The 16579-nt window shown below is 45.8% G+C and overlaps 2 protein-coding genes across 3 annotated transcripts in view; one reads left to right on the top strand and one right to left on the bottom strand.

Annotated features, from left to right (window-relative positions):
- Window positions 1–16579, top strand: part of LOC129328664 (zinc finger protein 721-like) — a 68240-nt gene that overhangs the window by 13471 nt on the left and 38190 nt on the right. The gene's annotated exons all lie outside the window — the stretch shown is intronic.
- LOC129328723 (zinc finger and SCAN domain-containing protein 30-like) lies at window positions 607–7164 on the bottom strand. Of its 2 annotated transcripts, none has more exons than XM_054977978.1 (4): window positions 7095–7164; window positions 4080–4904; window positions 3504–3642; window positions 607–2491 (listed from the first exon to the last, which is right to left on the bottom strand). In XM_054977978.1, the coding sequence occupies exons 2-4, from the start codon at window positions 4767–4769 to the stop codon at window positions 1623–1625; spliced, it is 1698 nt and encodes a 565-aa protein (XP_054833953.1). In that variant the 5' UTR covers window positions 4770–4904; window positions 7095–7164; the 3' UTR covers window positions 607–1622. The 2 variants fall into 2 exon arrangements, with proteins under 2 accessions (XP_054833953.1, XP_054833954.1); XM_054977979.1 differs by having other exon boundaries at window positions 607–2488.

Raw genomic sequence — 16579 nt, 5'->3', positions numbered from 1 at the left:
CCTGCAATCAGATTTTTTTAAACAGTGAGATGGCAATAGATTCTTATAATGCTATAGTAATAATCTGTTCATTCCCAGCTTTTTTTTTTTTAAAAAAAAGTCTCTAGCACCTTTCAGGCAGAATTTAGGGGGAAAGTTCAACCTGCACCTTTCCTCTTATAACTCCACAACAAAAAAGCGTAGATAAACGAAGAAATACCTTGTTGTAACAGTTTGCTATAATATTATAGTGCTATAGCAATCAAGCTGTTCCAATTTTTAAAACTGGAAAAGGCCTTCAGAGTGTGTGGGAGAGGGGAATGGTGGCCACGAGGACTGAGGAAGGAAAATGATGCAGATGCAGGCGAATCCTGCAGGAAGTGTGCATCTTCCCATCCACACAGCATCCAAAAGTGCTTTGACTGCGATCTTTCCAAAAATGATCATACCAAACCAAGTTTGGGGGGAAATGCAGCAAAGTGAGGAAAGTTGGGACACGGAAGCCAGACAAACAGAGGATCACGTCATGCAGAGGCTCCCCAAAACAGTGTGGCAGTAAGAAGTCCAGGTGGAGCAGGATGAGAGATTCTCAAGTCTCGACGTCACAGAGCAGACCAAGAACATGCCTTTTGTAAAAACCTCGTATTACTTTATTGTTTTAAACCCTTTGTTTTTGAGAGGATGAAAGGTGACCAGTGGTGGAATCGTACGCTTTGTCAAAGTTGCATTAAAAAAATTCTGCTCCCTCTTAAAACAACTACAAATGACAGCAAAAAAAAAAAATCAAAATAAAAGCATCTTACCAAGCAAAGCAAACATGTGAAGCCATCTAACTCTCTCTACGAGTCACGCTCTGATCCTTTGGAGTATGACTAGGAGAAAGAATCCAAAGTGGGCCAAAGCAAGGAGAACATTTAAGGGCTGCAATGGGGGGGGGGCACTGTGGCCCTCTACTCCACCAGTGACCCCATGTGAACGCCTTCATTTCCTCCTCTTGGAATGGACAGCTGCCCTTCAGGTGAAATTCAAGTGCTATCTGCAACACAGGCAAAACTGACTGTATCACCACCGAAAGGGACCACAAAAAAAAAACAATCAAGGCATCCTCTTGCACGGCCGAGCTTGCAGAGAAGGCAGCTCAAGAGCCAGGAAGGAGGAAAAGGAGGGCATTACCTCTGCCTCTCCCAAAGCAGAACACAGCTGGGGGAAGGGGTAGGTGTGTAATTATCTTATTTTCAACTCTTTGCCCTGTCTTTTCCAAAACTATCCCATTCTTGATTGATTTCTCTGCCCCGGCAGAGAAATCAAGGGTGTGGTGGATCCAGCCACTTCCTTGGGGAGTAGGAGTGGTGAGGTTTTGTGAGGTGGGGATACCATGGGGCTGGAGAAAGGAAAGCAAACTGCCACTCCGTCCTCATCCTTTGCCCGTCAAACTCGACACAACTAGCTGTTTGCCCAATGGAAGCTCACAGGCCTTCTCCCCTCCTTACATCATCACCGAACGGAGACTGCTCCAGCATTTACAACGCCTCCTTCCACAGCGAGAGCAGTTGTGCATGGGGGAATTGTATCTCCACAGGAAAAGAAAACTGCCCAGCCACCGGGAGGCAAAGTTTATTTGCTGCCGGCCACAAGACGAGCAGCTAATTCGCAGAAGGCTTTGAAGTCCCATAAGCAGCTGCCTCCAAATGAGGTTTTTCTTCGGATTCATAAACACCAATCGCATCATTCAGTGCGAACAGGTTCTGATGAGTCATGCACACTGGGTGCTGACCGAGGCTCTCGCCATAGTCCGAGCACCCTACACGAATCCTCTGGGGGTGGGAAAGGCTCGGTTGCTCAGAAAAGCCCTGGCTACAGTTTACGGTTTTATACAGCCTCTCCCCTGTGTGGATCCTTTGGTGGGAAGTCAAGTATGTGTTCCGACTGAAGCTGTTTCCACACTCCATGCATTTATGAGGCTTCTCCCCGGTGTGGATCCGTTGATGCGAAGTCAGGATTGCCTTCTGACTGAAGCATTTTCCACACTCCAGACATTCATAAGGTTTCTCCCCTGTGTGAATTCTCCGATGCTTAATAAGAGTCGAGAGGTCGCAGAAGCTCTTTCCGCAATGTGAGCAACTATACGGTTTCTCCCCGGTGTGGATTCTTTGGTGTGAAGCAAGGAGGTCACTCCGACTGAAGCTCTTCCCGCACTCTGAGCATTTGTACGGCTTCTCCCCCGTGTGGATTCTCAGATGTATTTTAAGGCTTGACTTGTAACTGAAGATTTTTGCACACACGTTGCACTTATACTTTTCCTTTTGCTTTTCTTCAGGAACTGATGACTCGTGGAACCCGCCACCTTGACAAGGAACAGTTTTTTTCCTCCATTTCTCGGTCTGGTGGTTCCTTGCCCTCCTCTTGCGACCATTCTGACTCCCAAAATTCTCTTCCACTCTTTGAAGCACAACTTCTGCAGATGGGATCCCAAGCAGTTCCCCTCCATTATCACTCCCTCGAACATCCTCTACTGGAATAACGAGAAAGGCAGAAGGGAAAGAGAGTCTTTCTAAAGTCATCAGGTGGATAATCATATTGGTCTGTAGTAGAAGAGCAAGATTTGAATCCAGTAGCACCCTAAAGACCAAGTGGATTTCCAGAGTATAAGCTTTCAGGGAACAAAGCTCCCTTCATTTCCTACTTGTATCTGATGAAGGGAGGTTGACTTGCGAAAGTTTATACCAGTGTTTCCCAAACTTTTTTCCACGGGAGAACCCCTAACTTAATTTTTCAAATCCCAAGGAACCCCTACCTATGAAAATGTGTAGAGGCCAGAAAAAGTTGATGGTGAGGCATGCACTTCAATGACTACTAAATTATTTTCAAGGATATGTATTTGTAAAGATCTGCCTGTCTATATATATCTGCTTACATTGTAAGAAAAATGAGAAGCATTTCCCTTTCTTTTGTATTATCTAGTCTTTTTTAAAAATATCAAAATATCAAATCAAAATAAAGTTTACTTAACCATAAAAATAAAGTTCACATGCAGAGTCAGTATAGGTTGACTTTCAGTATATACAACTCAATATAACCTTAATAACTGTGATATTTTAAGGAATGTTTGGAATTTTTCATGGTATTTCAAAATTTTTATTTATTTACTTCAAGATTTCTCATGGAACTTCTGACACTGGTTGGGGAACACTGGCTTACACCTGAGTGTCTTGTTGGACTTTAAGGTGTGACTGGACTCTCATGAACCAAATGCTTCCTTGTTCATTTATTTACTTGCTTCTCTCCCCAAAGGGGACTCAAAATGGCTTAAGATATTCTCCCCACCTCAATTTTATTCTCACAACAACTGTGCGAGTTAGCTTAAGCTGAGAGTGAGATTTAATGGTGGAGCAGGGATTCGAACTTGGATCTCCCAGATCCTAGCCCAACACTCTAACCACTACACCACACAGCCTCTCAGTGTGACTTTCTCGGGCTTTCCACCTCTGTTGCACTCACAATCAATTGGCTGGCATCTCACTCACCCAGTATGGCCACAGCTTCTCTGTCCACCTCCTGCTTGGGCTCTATGCACAGGGGCCTCTTTCCAGCATCAGACAAAGCCTTCTCTGCCTCGGAAGCAGGGGCAGCCACCCAGGCCGATGGCACCCCTGTGGTCAGCGCCTGAAACAGCAAATGAATACATGAAGTTGCCTTATACTGGATCATTAGTCTATCAAAATCAATATTGTTTAGTCTGACTGGCAGCCAGTCTCAGGCAAAGGTGTTTCATATCGCTGAATTACCTGATCTTTTCAATGGAGAGGCCAGGTATTGAACCTAGGACCTTCTGCATGCCAATCCGATACTCTATTGCTGAGCCACAGCCACAGCCACCCAGATCCCCTTTTAGCACAGAGGGATGACTTGGGGAGGGCTCTTGCTAAAGGGAAGAGCCTGATCCCTCATGAGAATTCATCTTGCTGAGCAATCCAGCCCCAATCCAAGCTAGCACACACCTCCCCTTTGGGGGAATGAGATGGGCAAAAATCTACATATCCCTCCATCCGCCTACCCCCCTACTCAAGACACTGAAGGGCAAGCAAAGGATGCTCTCTCACCTGCTGCTCCCACCTCAGAGACTCCTTTTGCATCCATAAGAAATCCTCGGCCAAGGCCACTGCCTGGGCACAGTTCCCCGGGCCACGTTCCCTCACCCAGACTTGGATTTCTGAAGGTAAGACTGTCAGGAACTGCTCCAGGATCAACAGCTCCAAGATCTGCTCCTTCGAGTGCCGCTCGACCTTCAGCCACTGACGGCAGAGCTCCTGGAGTCGGTTATAAACCCCTCTCGGGCCCTCTGCCTCCTGGTAGCGGAAATGCCGGAAATGCTGGCGTTGCTTCTCCCGGCTGATGGCATCCCCTAGCAAGATGGCTGCCTTTGCCTTCCCATAATCCTTCCTGTCTCTGCCTTCCAGCCTGTTGAAGGCCAGCTCGGCTTCTCCGCTGAGGGCTGGAAGGAGCCGGGTCACCCACTCTTCCTTGGGCCACCGGCAAGCTTCGGCCACTTGCTCAAAGGAGGCCAGAAAGGCCTTGGCATCGTCCCAGGGTGAGGTCTCCTCCGACTTCTGCGGGGCTCCCGCTCCAGAGTGAGGGGACTCCACTCTCTTCAGGAACTCCTGCCACTGGTCTTCCCACTGCTTCAGAAGCTCCTCTCTCGGCTCCTGTTTAATCTCTTCTCCCGGGATCCTGCGCAAGAATTCCCTGATACTCTTATCCTGGAGGTTATGAGCGGCCTGCTCGGCAGCCATCTTTCTCACTCTCTTTGCCAAATCCCAGTTCAGATCTCCTCAGCGGCTCCAGCAAATGAGGGTCACTGCGGCAGGTGTGTCCTACGGCAGCAGATCCACCACGTTAAAAGGAGACCAAATGTGCCTGAGGCTGGCCTGAGAAAGAGAGTAGATTTTGGAAATAAGAGAAATCATACACACAGAGGCTCAGCCATCCCTCAAGTAGCAAATTGGGATCCAGACTATACTTCAGGGTTGTATTCCATTATGAAAGATTTTTTTAAAAAGATATTGCCATACCTAGAAAAATCAGCAGGACAGGGGACAGCCTACGCAATACTAGATGAACCGAGAGTGTGAAAAAACAGCTTATCGGTCCCGCTGACAAGGAGGCTTTTCAGCTGAGAAGAATAACTCCTGCTCTACATCAATATGCCAACCAGTGAGGATTACCTTTTCCCAGGCTATTACACTAGACCAGAAATCCAGGGGAGCGGCAAACATCTCCTCAGTGCTTGGCAGACCAAGGTAGGTGATACACCCTGGGAACCACAGTTACATCTGTCACGCAGGAGTCTCCATGGCTTCACCAAACTACAGTTCCCAGGATTCTCTGCAGGCATTTATGCAAAAGGCATAAAAATCAATGTAGGCTTGTCGCAGAAGTGGCCACCTGAGAGATTGTTTTCAGTGGGATGGAAACAAATCCTCCACAGTCCCCAAGCAAGAATCTTTTGTATCTTGATGGCTGCATTCAACCATCATGTTCAACTGTGGTTTGAGTAACAAATTCTGCTTAATCCAGCAGACTTTAAGTTTAAAAAATCCTGATTTGTGCCTAAACCCCCGTTTGCCAGCTTCTTGGCTCTTTCTTGCTTTATAGGAGGGAGGATATCCTCCTTCAATTGCCAGCTGCAATACTCAGAAATTATGAATCATGAATTCAGACATCACCATGTACCACAGTGAATACGAACTGTGGTTTCAGTTTGAAAATTTCAGTTTGGGGCCAACTAACAGACCCTTGTTTGTTAGATCACCTGCATGCCAATCACAGCTAACCAGGTTTTGATCAAACCCTGCTTTATTGTGACCTGATGATGTCTGAATGCAGCCTGAATTGTAATCTTGCTTAGGGAAGTGGTCCATTCTCAGAGTAAGCAGGAACCAGTGCATTTTACAGTGCCCTCTTGAACAGAGTTAAACCCTTCTAAATCCTTTGAAGTCAACAGAGCTTAGTGAGGGGTAACTCTCTCGAGGATTACGCTGCTAATCTGGCAAGAGTCCCATCTTTCTTTGGAGCCCAGTCAAGCGGGGGGGGGGGGGAGTTTCTCTGACTTTGTGCCAAGCCTCAAAGGCATCTCACTGCTTATGAGAGAATCTAAATATAATGCAGGCAAAGAGAGAGAAAGCACCATCCCAACTTCAAACTGGAGAGAAGGAGCGGGACCTTATCGTCACCACCTTGTTGGGGCTCGGAGTCATTCCATTGCCCCTCCAAATGCCAGTCTGAGGGCAGAGCGAACTCCACACCCCTCAGGAGCAGAGACTTTAATGATCACCAGTTTGGACCAGCACAAACTGGTGGAAACCTGGACTGACTAGTTACCATTACAGAAGGAGGCTCTGTTTGTAGGGCGCCATAAGGTCGAAGGTGGAGATTCTTGTAATGAGATCAAGGACCTGCAGTCTTGACAGTGTGCTACTGGAAGCATAACCCAACCCAGTTTGCAATTGGGAATCCTAACCCCACATCAGCTAGCCTCATGTGAGAAAGAATTTTGGGCTTCGGACCCTGAAAAATGGGTGAGTCGTGAAGAAAGTTTCAGGGTAATCTGAATTTGGATCAGGGACTCCAGTTTCTTAGCTACACCCAAATATCGAGGGTATGGATCTGGGAATCTAAGTTCTTTTTTTGATCCTGAGGAATAAGGAATTCTGGCATCTCCCCCTAAATGTTGCCTTATCTGCAGAACTGGGGGAAACTTGGGTTGAGTGGGAATTTACAGATTAAGAAAAAAAGGCCCTGCCACAAAGAAAACTAGCATCTCAGGGCGAAAGCTAGCCTGAACTCTCCTTAGTGCTCTAGTTTTCTAGGCACAATGAGTTTTACCCACCTGCTAGGGGGGAGGACATTCAAGTAGGCGACTGCCGGACTTGCAAGACTAAGTGGTACAGTTCCAGAGATGGCTATACCACTTGGGTCTATGCAATGCACGAACTGGCCCCTAGAGAACGGGGATTCCCCCCTCCCCCGTGGCTCCAAAATTCAAGGATTCTTTATCACCCTCCCCCCAGCCCCCACCTCCCCGCTCCAGCCAACTCTTCTCTGGAGGCGCAACTCACCCAGATATTCCCCCCTAAAAAAAAGCTGTGAATTTCTTTCCAGACCCCCAAAGCTGCAGCCACTCCCGGGCCAAAACTGCACTCCTAAAAGCGACTTTCCTGGGGAGGAGACAAAACAGGAAGGGGCTTGTCCCGATTGTGGAGCTCCCTTCTAGGAATCGAGGCTCTGCTTCTCTTCAGCTATGAAATGTTACTGGGTGCAAATCCAGTTTTTGCAAAAGGGGATCGTGTTGATTTCGCTCCCTAGCGCCTTTTTGTGCGTATCCCTGCCGTGATCCATTGCTTGGGGTTCCTTCCTGGCTGTGCATTTGCCACAAACCTTTCTGGCTTGGCACAAAGAACCCACAAGCGGGTTGGCAAAGGCTTATGGGCATTGTAGTTCACAATGAGGAAACACAATGGCGTGCTAGCGGGACACATGAGCCATGGGATGTGGTTGCCAACCTCCAGGTGGAACCAACAAAAAAGAAAGGGCGCCTCCGAAATAAGCTCAAAACAGAAAGGCACAGCCTCTCAGAGGAAATGGAGACTCAGCACAATAGTAAATGTGTATCAATTTTTAAATTATAAAGTACTAATGTGCTAAAAAGTGTAAACTTATTGAAGAGAAAATTTATACAAGAGTAGGAACAATAATTACATTCAATCCATCATACAAATATATAAGCAATGTATACAAGCATAAATTAATGGTCAGGGAAACAGTTAAACACCAGGATGAGCATTCAGTCTGTATTGCACATGAATATCCAATTCTTATTTCATGAAATATATTTTTCTTTTGCAGATGTTGCAAAGTCCTTCCGTTGTCGGGTATCCACAAGAAGATCGGCGGAATCACCTCACTTCCAGAATTTACTGCAAATTAATAAAACCTTTGCACAAACCAATTGTAGCTGTATTTAGGATTAATTTCTTTAAAAGTGGGCAGAGCCTGACGCGTGTGTGCCAGCATTATAATCCCGTTTCGTGGTAAATACTTTTTCAAAGGCACAATTAGACCATGACAAAGGATACACCATGAAGGGGGGGTTAAACCATCACCCCTATGCAAACACAGAGGCATGTATAAACCACTGGGCAGCATGAATTGTTATATTTAATGTTTTTAAATGTTTTTAAATGTATTATTTAATGTTTTTAAATGTTTTTAAACATGTTTGTATTTGTTATCCGCCCTGAGCCTGCGAAAGCAGGGAGGGCGGAATATAAATATAATAAATTAAATTAAATTAAATTAAATTCTAACAATCTCCAGTTTCCAGTTGGTGCGATTTTCGACGGAAATTTACCATCCTTATCAGGGCTTTTTTTCAGCTGGAACACTGTGGAACGGAGTTCTGGAACCTCTTTAAATGGTCACATGGCTGGTGGCCCCGCCCCCTGATCTCCAGACAGAGGGGAGTTTAGATTGCCCTCTGTGTTGCCATGTGATCAGCCATGTGACCATTTTCTCCTAGGGCAACCCACTGAGTTCCACCACCTCTTTTCCCAGAAAAAAAGCCGTGATCCTTATCCTGCGATAGGCCGTGCCTTTCTGTTTTGAACCTCAAGGTGGAGCCTGGCAATCTCTCGGAATAATGACAATAGAGATCAGTTCTGCAAATAAATTGGCTCCTTTGAAGGATGGACTTTATGGCATTAAATCTTCTGATTTTTTACTTGTAAGGAGAGATTTTTCTGTCATGGGACAGCCCCCCCACCTGAAAACTGAAGTGATGCCCTCTACAGTTGATAACCCCAGGTTGGGAAATTCCGAGAGATTTAGGGGGGTAGAGCCTGGAGAAGGCAGGGTTTGGGGAGGGGCCTCTGTAGGATATAATACCACAGAGTCCACCTTCCAAAGCAGCCATTTTCTCAAGGGGAACCAATCTCTGTAGTCTGGAAATCAGTTGTAATTCCAGAAGATCTCCAGCCACTACCTGGAGACTAATAATCCTAGTTAGGGTTGCCAGGTCCCCTTACCCTCTGGGTGGGAGGTGGGCATTTACCTCGGTGGTCCCCGTGCAAACTCCAAGTCTGCACGATGATGTCACTTCCGAGAAGTGACATCATCGTGTAGGTAATGTGCTACTCCTGAGAGTGCTCCCGCACTCCATAGGGGGCTGAATTGGGCAGAGCACAGGGGTGCTGCCAGGGTGGCACGGTAGGCCCTAGAGTGCCCCTGCACTCTGCAGCAGCCTGATTAGACTTGAATCTGTTCTGATTCGGGCCAAATTGGGCCGTACTGCCCGGGAGTGTGTCCGGGAGGTGCATTCCCCTGCTGGCCAGGTAAGTGGGGGCAGGTGGTGGAGAGTGGGAGTGGGTGATCCCCCGCCCCCAGCAGGGGACTGGCAACCCTTTTTCCAGTGTCCTCATCCAACACATTAACCACTACACACAACTTCCTCTCCTCAGTCTGCTGGATATGAATGGGCTTCCTCATGTGAAAGATGTTTCTGAACCTGACAGGACACACATGAAATGCTAATACAGGGCCTGAGCAATTCCTCTGTGATTGTCCTCATATCTGGACCCGAGTGAGGATTTGCTCAGGCAATGTAAACATTTGCTCCTCCTAGGAAGGGTACAAGACACCGAAAGCTCAAGTGATTAAGTATGTCAAATTAGGATCTGGGAGGCCCGGGTTCAAATCCCTTCTCTGCCATGGAAGCTTGTTTAGTGACCTTGGGCTAGTAACATACTTCCAGTCCAACCTACCTCACAGGGTTGTTTTAAGGTTAACATGGAGATGAAGCGAACGGTGTACGATGCTTTGGGTCCCAGTTAAGGTGGGACCCAAGATCCTAGTTCTGTCCCTATATTCACCCTAACAACACAATCCCCAGACCTAACAACACCAGTCATACCATCTCAGGTTCAGTCACTTATTCATCTTCCAATGTTATATGTCTCATCAAGGATCAGCAGTGCCCTTCTGCTCTCTACATTGGTCAAACAAGTCAGACCCTACACAAAAGAATAAAGGTAGCGCATTAAAAGCAACTCATGTGTAGCTCACAAGTAGTTCATGAAAACAGATCACACATAGAAAAGATTCCTGTCTCTCAGAAACCTGTCTGCTACCCAGCAGCTCTGGCTGAGGAAAATCAGCCAGCTATCTTGGATAATTGTCCAGCATTCTGCCCAACTAAGGAACATTTCCTTTAGCCACCAAGGTGCCACCTTCTCTGAAAGCTGATGGCCACCTCAGTCAAAACCACATAGAGGTTCCCAACTTCAGGGACCTTGTTTCTGGTGCTTTGTATCCAGGCAATTCACAACACCTCAAATCTCCCCTTTCTTTTGATCCAGATCAAGGGCACTAGGATGCTTAAAGGGCTCTAGAATGAGCCATCACCTTGGGGGCCACTCAGCTCAGACCCTGCTAACAATGGGTGAGTATGAATTCACCCTGCCCCCCCCCCCCCGAGGCAGGAGGAGGAGCTGGTGAGCTGAATTGTTGTTGCTTCATGACTCTGCCTGTTCCTGGCCTCCAGAAGTCCTCTAGAGCAGCATCCCATCCTAGCAAGCAAGATGGCCTGTCTGTCCTCCTGATCCGAATTCAGGAACAGCACAGTGTCATGGTTAAGAGTGTCGGACTGGGATCTGGAAGGCCCCAAGTTCAAATCCCTACTCTGCCATAAAATCTCGCGGGGTGACCTTGGGCCAGGCACACCCTCTCAGCCTAATTTACCTCACAGGGTTGTTGGGAAGATAAAGTGGAAGAGAGGAGAGTGATGCAAGCTGCTTTCGGCCCCCACTGGATAGAAAGGCAGGGTATAAATGAAGCAAATAAATAGTTGTAGCTCATTCTCTGCTTCACTCAGTATCACCGTCGATAAAAGAGCCTCCAGATCCTGTGAGTCAATCTTCTAACCAGGAGTTCCCAATAGTGAAATATCAATCAGCAACCCTCCTTTACTAAGGGAAGTCTCCTCTGCCACATAAGGGGCACCTCTTCCAAGTTCCAAAAACACCAGAATATTCCCAGCTAACTATTCCTTCTCACATTCACAAATCCCTTCTGGACTAACCTGTCTAAGAAAGGACTGCAACAACTTGGAGGGGAAAAGTCCTGTTCTTTTAAAAGTGAAGTATAGGGAAATGGGTGAAGTTTGGCATGAAATGGAGATATATAGCTTAGCAAAAAAACCTGTCTGTTAAGTCTCTATTAAAGGGTCAGAACATCTTTTTCTCCAGGCCTGTTGGCAACGCTCCTTGGAGCAAGATGTGGGGTGAAGGCATCTTTTTTCTTTTCTCTTCTCAGGGTTAAATGGACAGAGCTCTGCTTCCTAGAGAGGCAAAGGAAAACGTAAAGAGGGGGGTGTAAAGGGTCTAGTTTCAGACCCCCCCCCTTTCCTATTGGGAGGGGAGCCAGAAGGAGAAAGAGAAAAACCCAAGATGTCTTGGATTTCCTAGCAATAGCAAGAGGCACTCTGAAGCTGGAGGCAAGAAAGGTGAGTCCTTTATCGATGAGAAAGGGTAGGTGAAGGGAAGGAACTGAGGATAATTGGAGGGGAGGAGGAGAGATAAAGACACCCCCCCCCCATTTGGAGATTGGGTGTTTCTTCTGCAGCTGGTCTTCACAGCACTGAGGCTGGTTTGAAGACCTTTTCCCAACGCTTGCATCTCTCCAGGAGTTTTGCAATCCGCACTGGAAAACGGCTTTCATCTTTCCTGAAATTCTGTAAGCAGCTGAAAGCATTTCATTGTCCCAGCATCCCCGGGAGAACCAAATCCATGTAGCAATAATACCTTTTATTGGGGCCAATCAGAATCACGAACCGTGGTGCAAGCTTTCAAGTTCATTGAAATCCTTTGTCAGGCGGATGTTACAGAAATGTAAAAAGGGAGGAAGGAGAACAGACTTCCGAGGAGCCGATCCTAAGCCCTTGTCATGCCAGGTCTTTTACGTTAAGACACTGAGGGGCTCACGGACTCTAGTTTAATTGTTAAAGTATTACACAGATTTGGCTCCCCCTCCCGTCCCAGTTTTGCAGGGGCCAGTTCAGCTATTTAGCACACACACACCCTGTTTTATGAATCAGGGTGTTGAGTAGATGTACCTGGTTCTGCTTGGGGCAGCCTACCTGGATTGCCTTTTTTTCTTCCCTCTGGATAACACAAGAAAGGCAAAGAAATGGGTGGTCCTTGGTTGGCAATTCCACCTCAACACTCAGAGCAGGAAAAAATTGCAGTGCTCTACAGAGAGACAGAGACTACCCCTGAAGAAGCACCTTAAGAGGGAAATTCTACCTACTAGGTACTACTACCCATTGTGGCTTTGACTTCCCCTCCACTGAACATCAATGGCTGACTTTGCCAGTCCTGAAAGGGTCTTGTCCCATCCAAACACCCCATGCCTTTTCAAGTGCTGAAAAAACGACGGGGAGATGCAGCCTTTTTGGCACTGGCATGGGGGTATGACAAGAACGATCTCAGCCCACCGTGCTGTGAGCTGGATGAGGACTGGGCCCTCATGGCATTTCTAAATCACTTTAAACTACTAGACTACTGTAATGTGCTCTATATAGGTCTACCCTGGAAGTCAACTTGGAGACTCCAGCTGGTGCAGAAAGTCGCAGCTCGGCTATTAGTAGGAGCTAGGAGGAACATGCATATTACTCCCATTTTGCAGTCACTCCATTGGCTGCTCATCAGTTACCGGACTCAATTCAGGGTGTTGGCTATAGCTACTATAAGCAAAGCGTTTCATGGCCTTGGTCCCTCATGTCGGCAGGACAATCTCTCTTCCTATGTTCTGCCACCGCGGCTTTGCTCATCTGGACAGGGTCTTCTGCAGGTGCCACCCTGCAAATACGCAAAATCAACAGCTGCCCATACACACGCATTCTCTGTTGTGGCCCCCACCTTTTGGAACGGCCTGGTGCACGAGGTTAGGAGGGCCCCCACTCGCTTGGCTTTCTGCAAATTATGCAAAACTGAAAAATTCAAGAGGGCTTTTTCACACAGGTAGGAGGGCTGGACTGTAAAGGAAGGGTTCAAAGAAATATTTTGGTAAAGGGATAGGGACTGCAGACTGGGTACTGCCTGCTGTAAGTATGCTCATACTGAGTAATGTCTACATTATGCACTGTTTATTATTGTTATTGTTATTATTATTCAAATTACACACAACACTATCAATAATAAATAAAGATCGCATGTTATCATTGATTGGCCTAGCTGAGCTGATACAAGTTTCCACCAGAGACCTAAGTATCAGCCAGGTATCGGAGCAGTATGTATGCTGTTCCAAGTAATGCCGTCTTTTGCAGTTCTGTAGGTGTTATGTCGGAAAGCTGCAGTTTTTCCATATAAGTTGCAGCATTTTTCGAAATAGTTCCCAATGCCCTGCTGACAACAAGGACTACTGTTGTATTCTTCATCCATAGTCGGGTGGTTTCTATTGCTAGGTCTCTATATTTAATCATTTTTTCTTGTTCTTTTTCTTCAACTCTGGCATTCCCCCGGAATTGCAATGTCTATTATCTAAGCTTTTCGATTTTCCACAACTGTTATATCTGGTGTATTGTATTCAAGGTGTCAATCAGTTTGTATTCTAAAATCCCACAAGATCTTGACTTGATCATGTCCTTCTTCTTCTTCTTCTTCTTCTTCTTCTTATTATTATTATTATTATTATTATTACTGGATGTCCCATCATGTTGGTCATTTTGACGCACTGTATAATCTACCTTGAACAACAGGATTTGAATCCAGTGGCACTTTAGAGATTTTCAGGATGTAATCTTTTGAGAGTCAGAGCTCCCTTCTTCAGACATGAGTAGGAATGGGAGGGGCGATTTGATTAGATGAGATGGGTGTAGCAAAGGAAGATGTCAGTATGGATGTAAAGGAACAATGCAGCTTGATTAGATGGGGGGGTGCCACAAAAGAAGATGACAGGATGTAAAGGTACAATGGTACAATGCGGCTTGATTAAAGCAGAAATAAGCATATGTAGTGAGATAAGAATCCTAAGTCTCTATTCAGCCCAACTGAGTCAGAACAATGGAAAAGGGGGCTGAATAAAGATTTAAGATTCTTGTCTCATTACAGATGCTAATTTCTCCTCTAGTCAAGCCTCATTGTACCTTTACTTCCTGACATCTTCCTTTGCTACATCTCTCCTATGTAATCAAGCTGCATTGTACCTTTGCATCCTGATGCCCTCCCTTGTAACACCCACTTTTGGCTGGGATGTAAAGGCTCTGGGATCTCCATTCTGACTCATGACTGGAAAAGGGAACTTTAACTCTCAAAAGCTTAACCCCTGAAAATCTCCTTGGTCTCTAAGGTACCACTGGACTCAAATTCTGCTGTTCTACCCACACAGCTATACATCTTAAACTAATGAGAGCCAGTTTGGTGTAGTGGTTAAGAGCATGGGACTCTAATCTGGAGAGCCAGGTTTGATTCCCCACTCCTTCCCTTGAAGCCAACTGGGTGACCTTGGGCTATTTATTTTATTTTATTTATTTATTTACGTCATTTATAGTCCGCCTTTCTCACTGAGACTCAAGGTGGATTACACAGTATGAGGTTAATACAATCAGTATCAAGTAAGTACATTTCAATATAATACCATAAGGTAAACTTATACAAGTTTAAAGACATAGCATTGGCAAGGATCCAAGACATAGTAGAGATACTGAAGCAAAACATAATCAATTCTAGGACTAACATTAGACAGCATGGAGCGCTGGTTTTACATAGGAGCACATATTTAAAACAGCAGATAACATATGAGGCAAAAATGGTGATGAAGTCTATGATCCCCAACTTGTTAGTGAGACCCCATCCCTACAATGCAGCCCTCCCATTTGAGTAAAAAGCCTTTTTGAATAGTTCAGATTTCTGAAATCCAAGTTCTATTACTATGCTCACCCGATGTCTTAGTGCCTCACTTGACATGATAGCATCTTCATATCCATTGCAAGGATGCTGCTACCATTGTGAATTTGTTCTGTGTTGCACTGCTTATAAGCTACCTTTCTCACTGAGACTCAGGGCAAATAATAATAATGACATTCGATTTATACACCGCCCTTCAGGACAACTTAATGCCCGCTCAGAGCAGTTTACAAAGTAAATCATTATTATCCCCACAACAAAACACCCTGTGAGGTGGGTGGGGCTGAGAGAGCTCCAGAGAACTGTGACTAGCCTGGGACGGGCAAGCCCTTTCCCCCACCCTCCACTGCTTGTGCTCAATTGGAAGAAAAAAAAGATGGAGGGGTGATGTCATGGTCTGTCACATCACTTCCAGGGCCGATTCCAGACGGCCCTCCCCATTCCGAAACGTCGCGCGTCGTCGCACAGAAAATGTGATATTTCGCGTTTTCCGCGCGGCAACACACGACATTTCAGAATGGAGAGGGCCGTCTGGAATCGGCCCAGGTGCCCATCCATGCTGCTCTAGGATTTTCCCCTAATCTCTATGGTCTTTACCATAGATATTGGGGAAATTTTTAGAGCTGTGTGAGGGCTGTGATGTCCCTCATAGGTGTTCAGGCTCCCTAGGATCCACCCCGCTCCCCCCCCCTCAAAAAGCTCCAGGGTTTTGCTGGCACGGGGCTGGCAACCCTAGTCCTACTGTGTTGTTTTTCAGAGGTCTTTGCTATCTGACTGAATTTTTACATTTTGCAAATCACCTTGAGTCTCAGTGAGAATGGTGGGTTATAAATGGATGATAATGCTTTAAAAGGACTTTGAATACACTGAAAATGTGAGGTAAATGCTAAGCATGCATTTTATTATAATGCTTTCTTCCTTGTACATGAAGAAGTGTTCTGTCTGACTCGACTGCCAATTTATATCTCCGTCCGTTAGATACATACAGTGTCTACTTCAAACTGCTGTCTAGCTTAAATGTCACAGAATACACAATGACTTTATTGAATTCAAGAAGAATAACTAAAATGTACTAGGTTTTTATAGTAACAAATGTCACAATAGAGAATCATTGACTATTTGTAGAGATCAGTTATATTATTTGAAATGAAAATATTTTATCTCAATATGGATTTTGTGGCTCTAAGTATCCTGCACAAAGGGCACAGGTTCAAAATTTGGTAGTTAAATTTCTCAAATAAACTTTTTTTTCTATTGTACCATAAAAAATGTCCCTTCTGTATTTTTTCCTGCAGTTTCTGTTCTGTTTCTGTAAGCTTCATGACACACCTAGACTGTCACCAAAAGACCCTTTTGGGACTCATCCTCCCTGTTGGATTGATCTAACCAAAAAGGTCATGAGGAAGGGATGCCTCCCATATGGTTCTGAAAGACTGTAATTGTGTGAGCGATCCGTGCTTGTTGTAGGAGAGGAAAAGACGGCAGAGCAAGGGGGTCAAGGCCTCTGCTTCCTGTCTGCATTAGAGCGAGTCCTCCACCCAGGAAGAAAGATGGAAGGGAAGGAATTGGCGGGTCTCAGAGAAAAAGTCAGCCTATCAACCCACTCCAGAAAGATCTTTTGTTTCATGAAGAGGAAGGAGCTCCTC

Source organism: Eublepharis macularius, chromosome 4 (genome assembly GCF_028583425.1).
Source record: "Eublepharis macularius isolate TG4126 chromosome 4, MPM_Emac_v1.0, whole genome shotgun sequence".
In the NCBI taxonomy this organism is placed as follows: Eukaryota; Metazoa; Chordata; class Lepidosauria; order Squamata; family Eublepharidae; genus Eublepharis; species Eublepharis macularius.
Note: the sequence above shows the minus strand (reverse complement) of the source record. Positions and strands in the feature narration are given on the sequence as shown.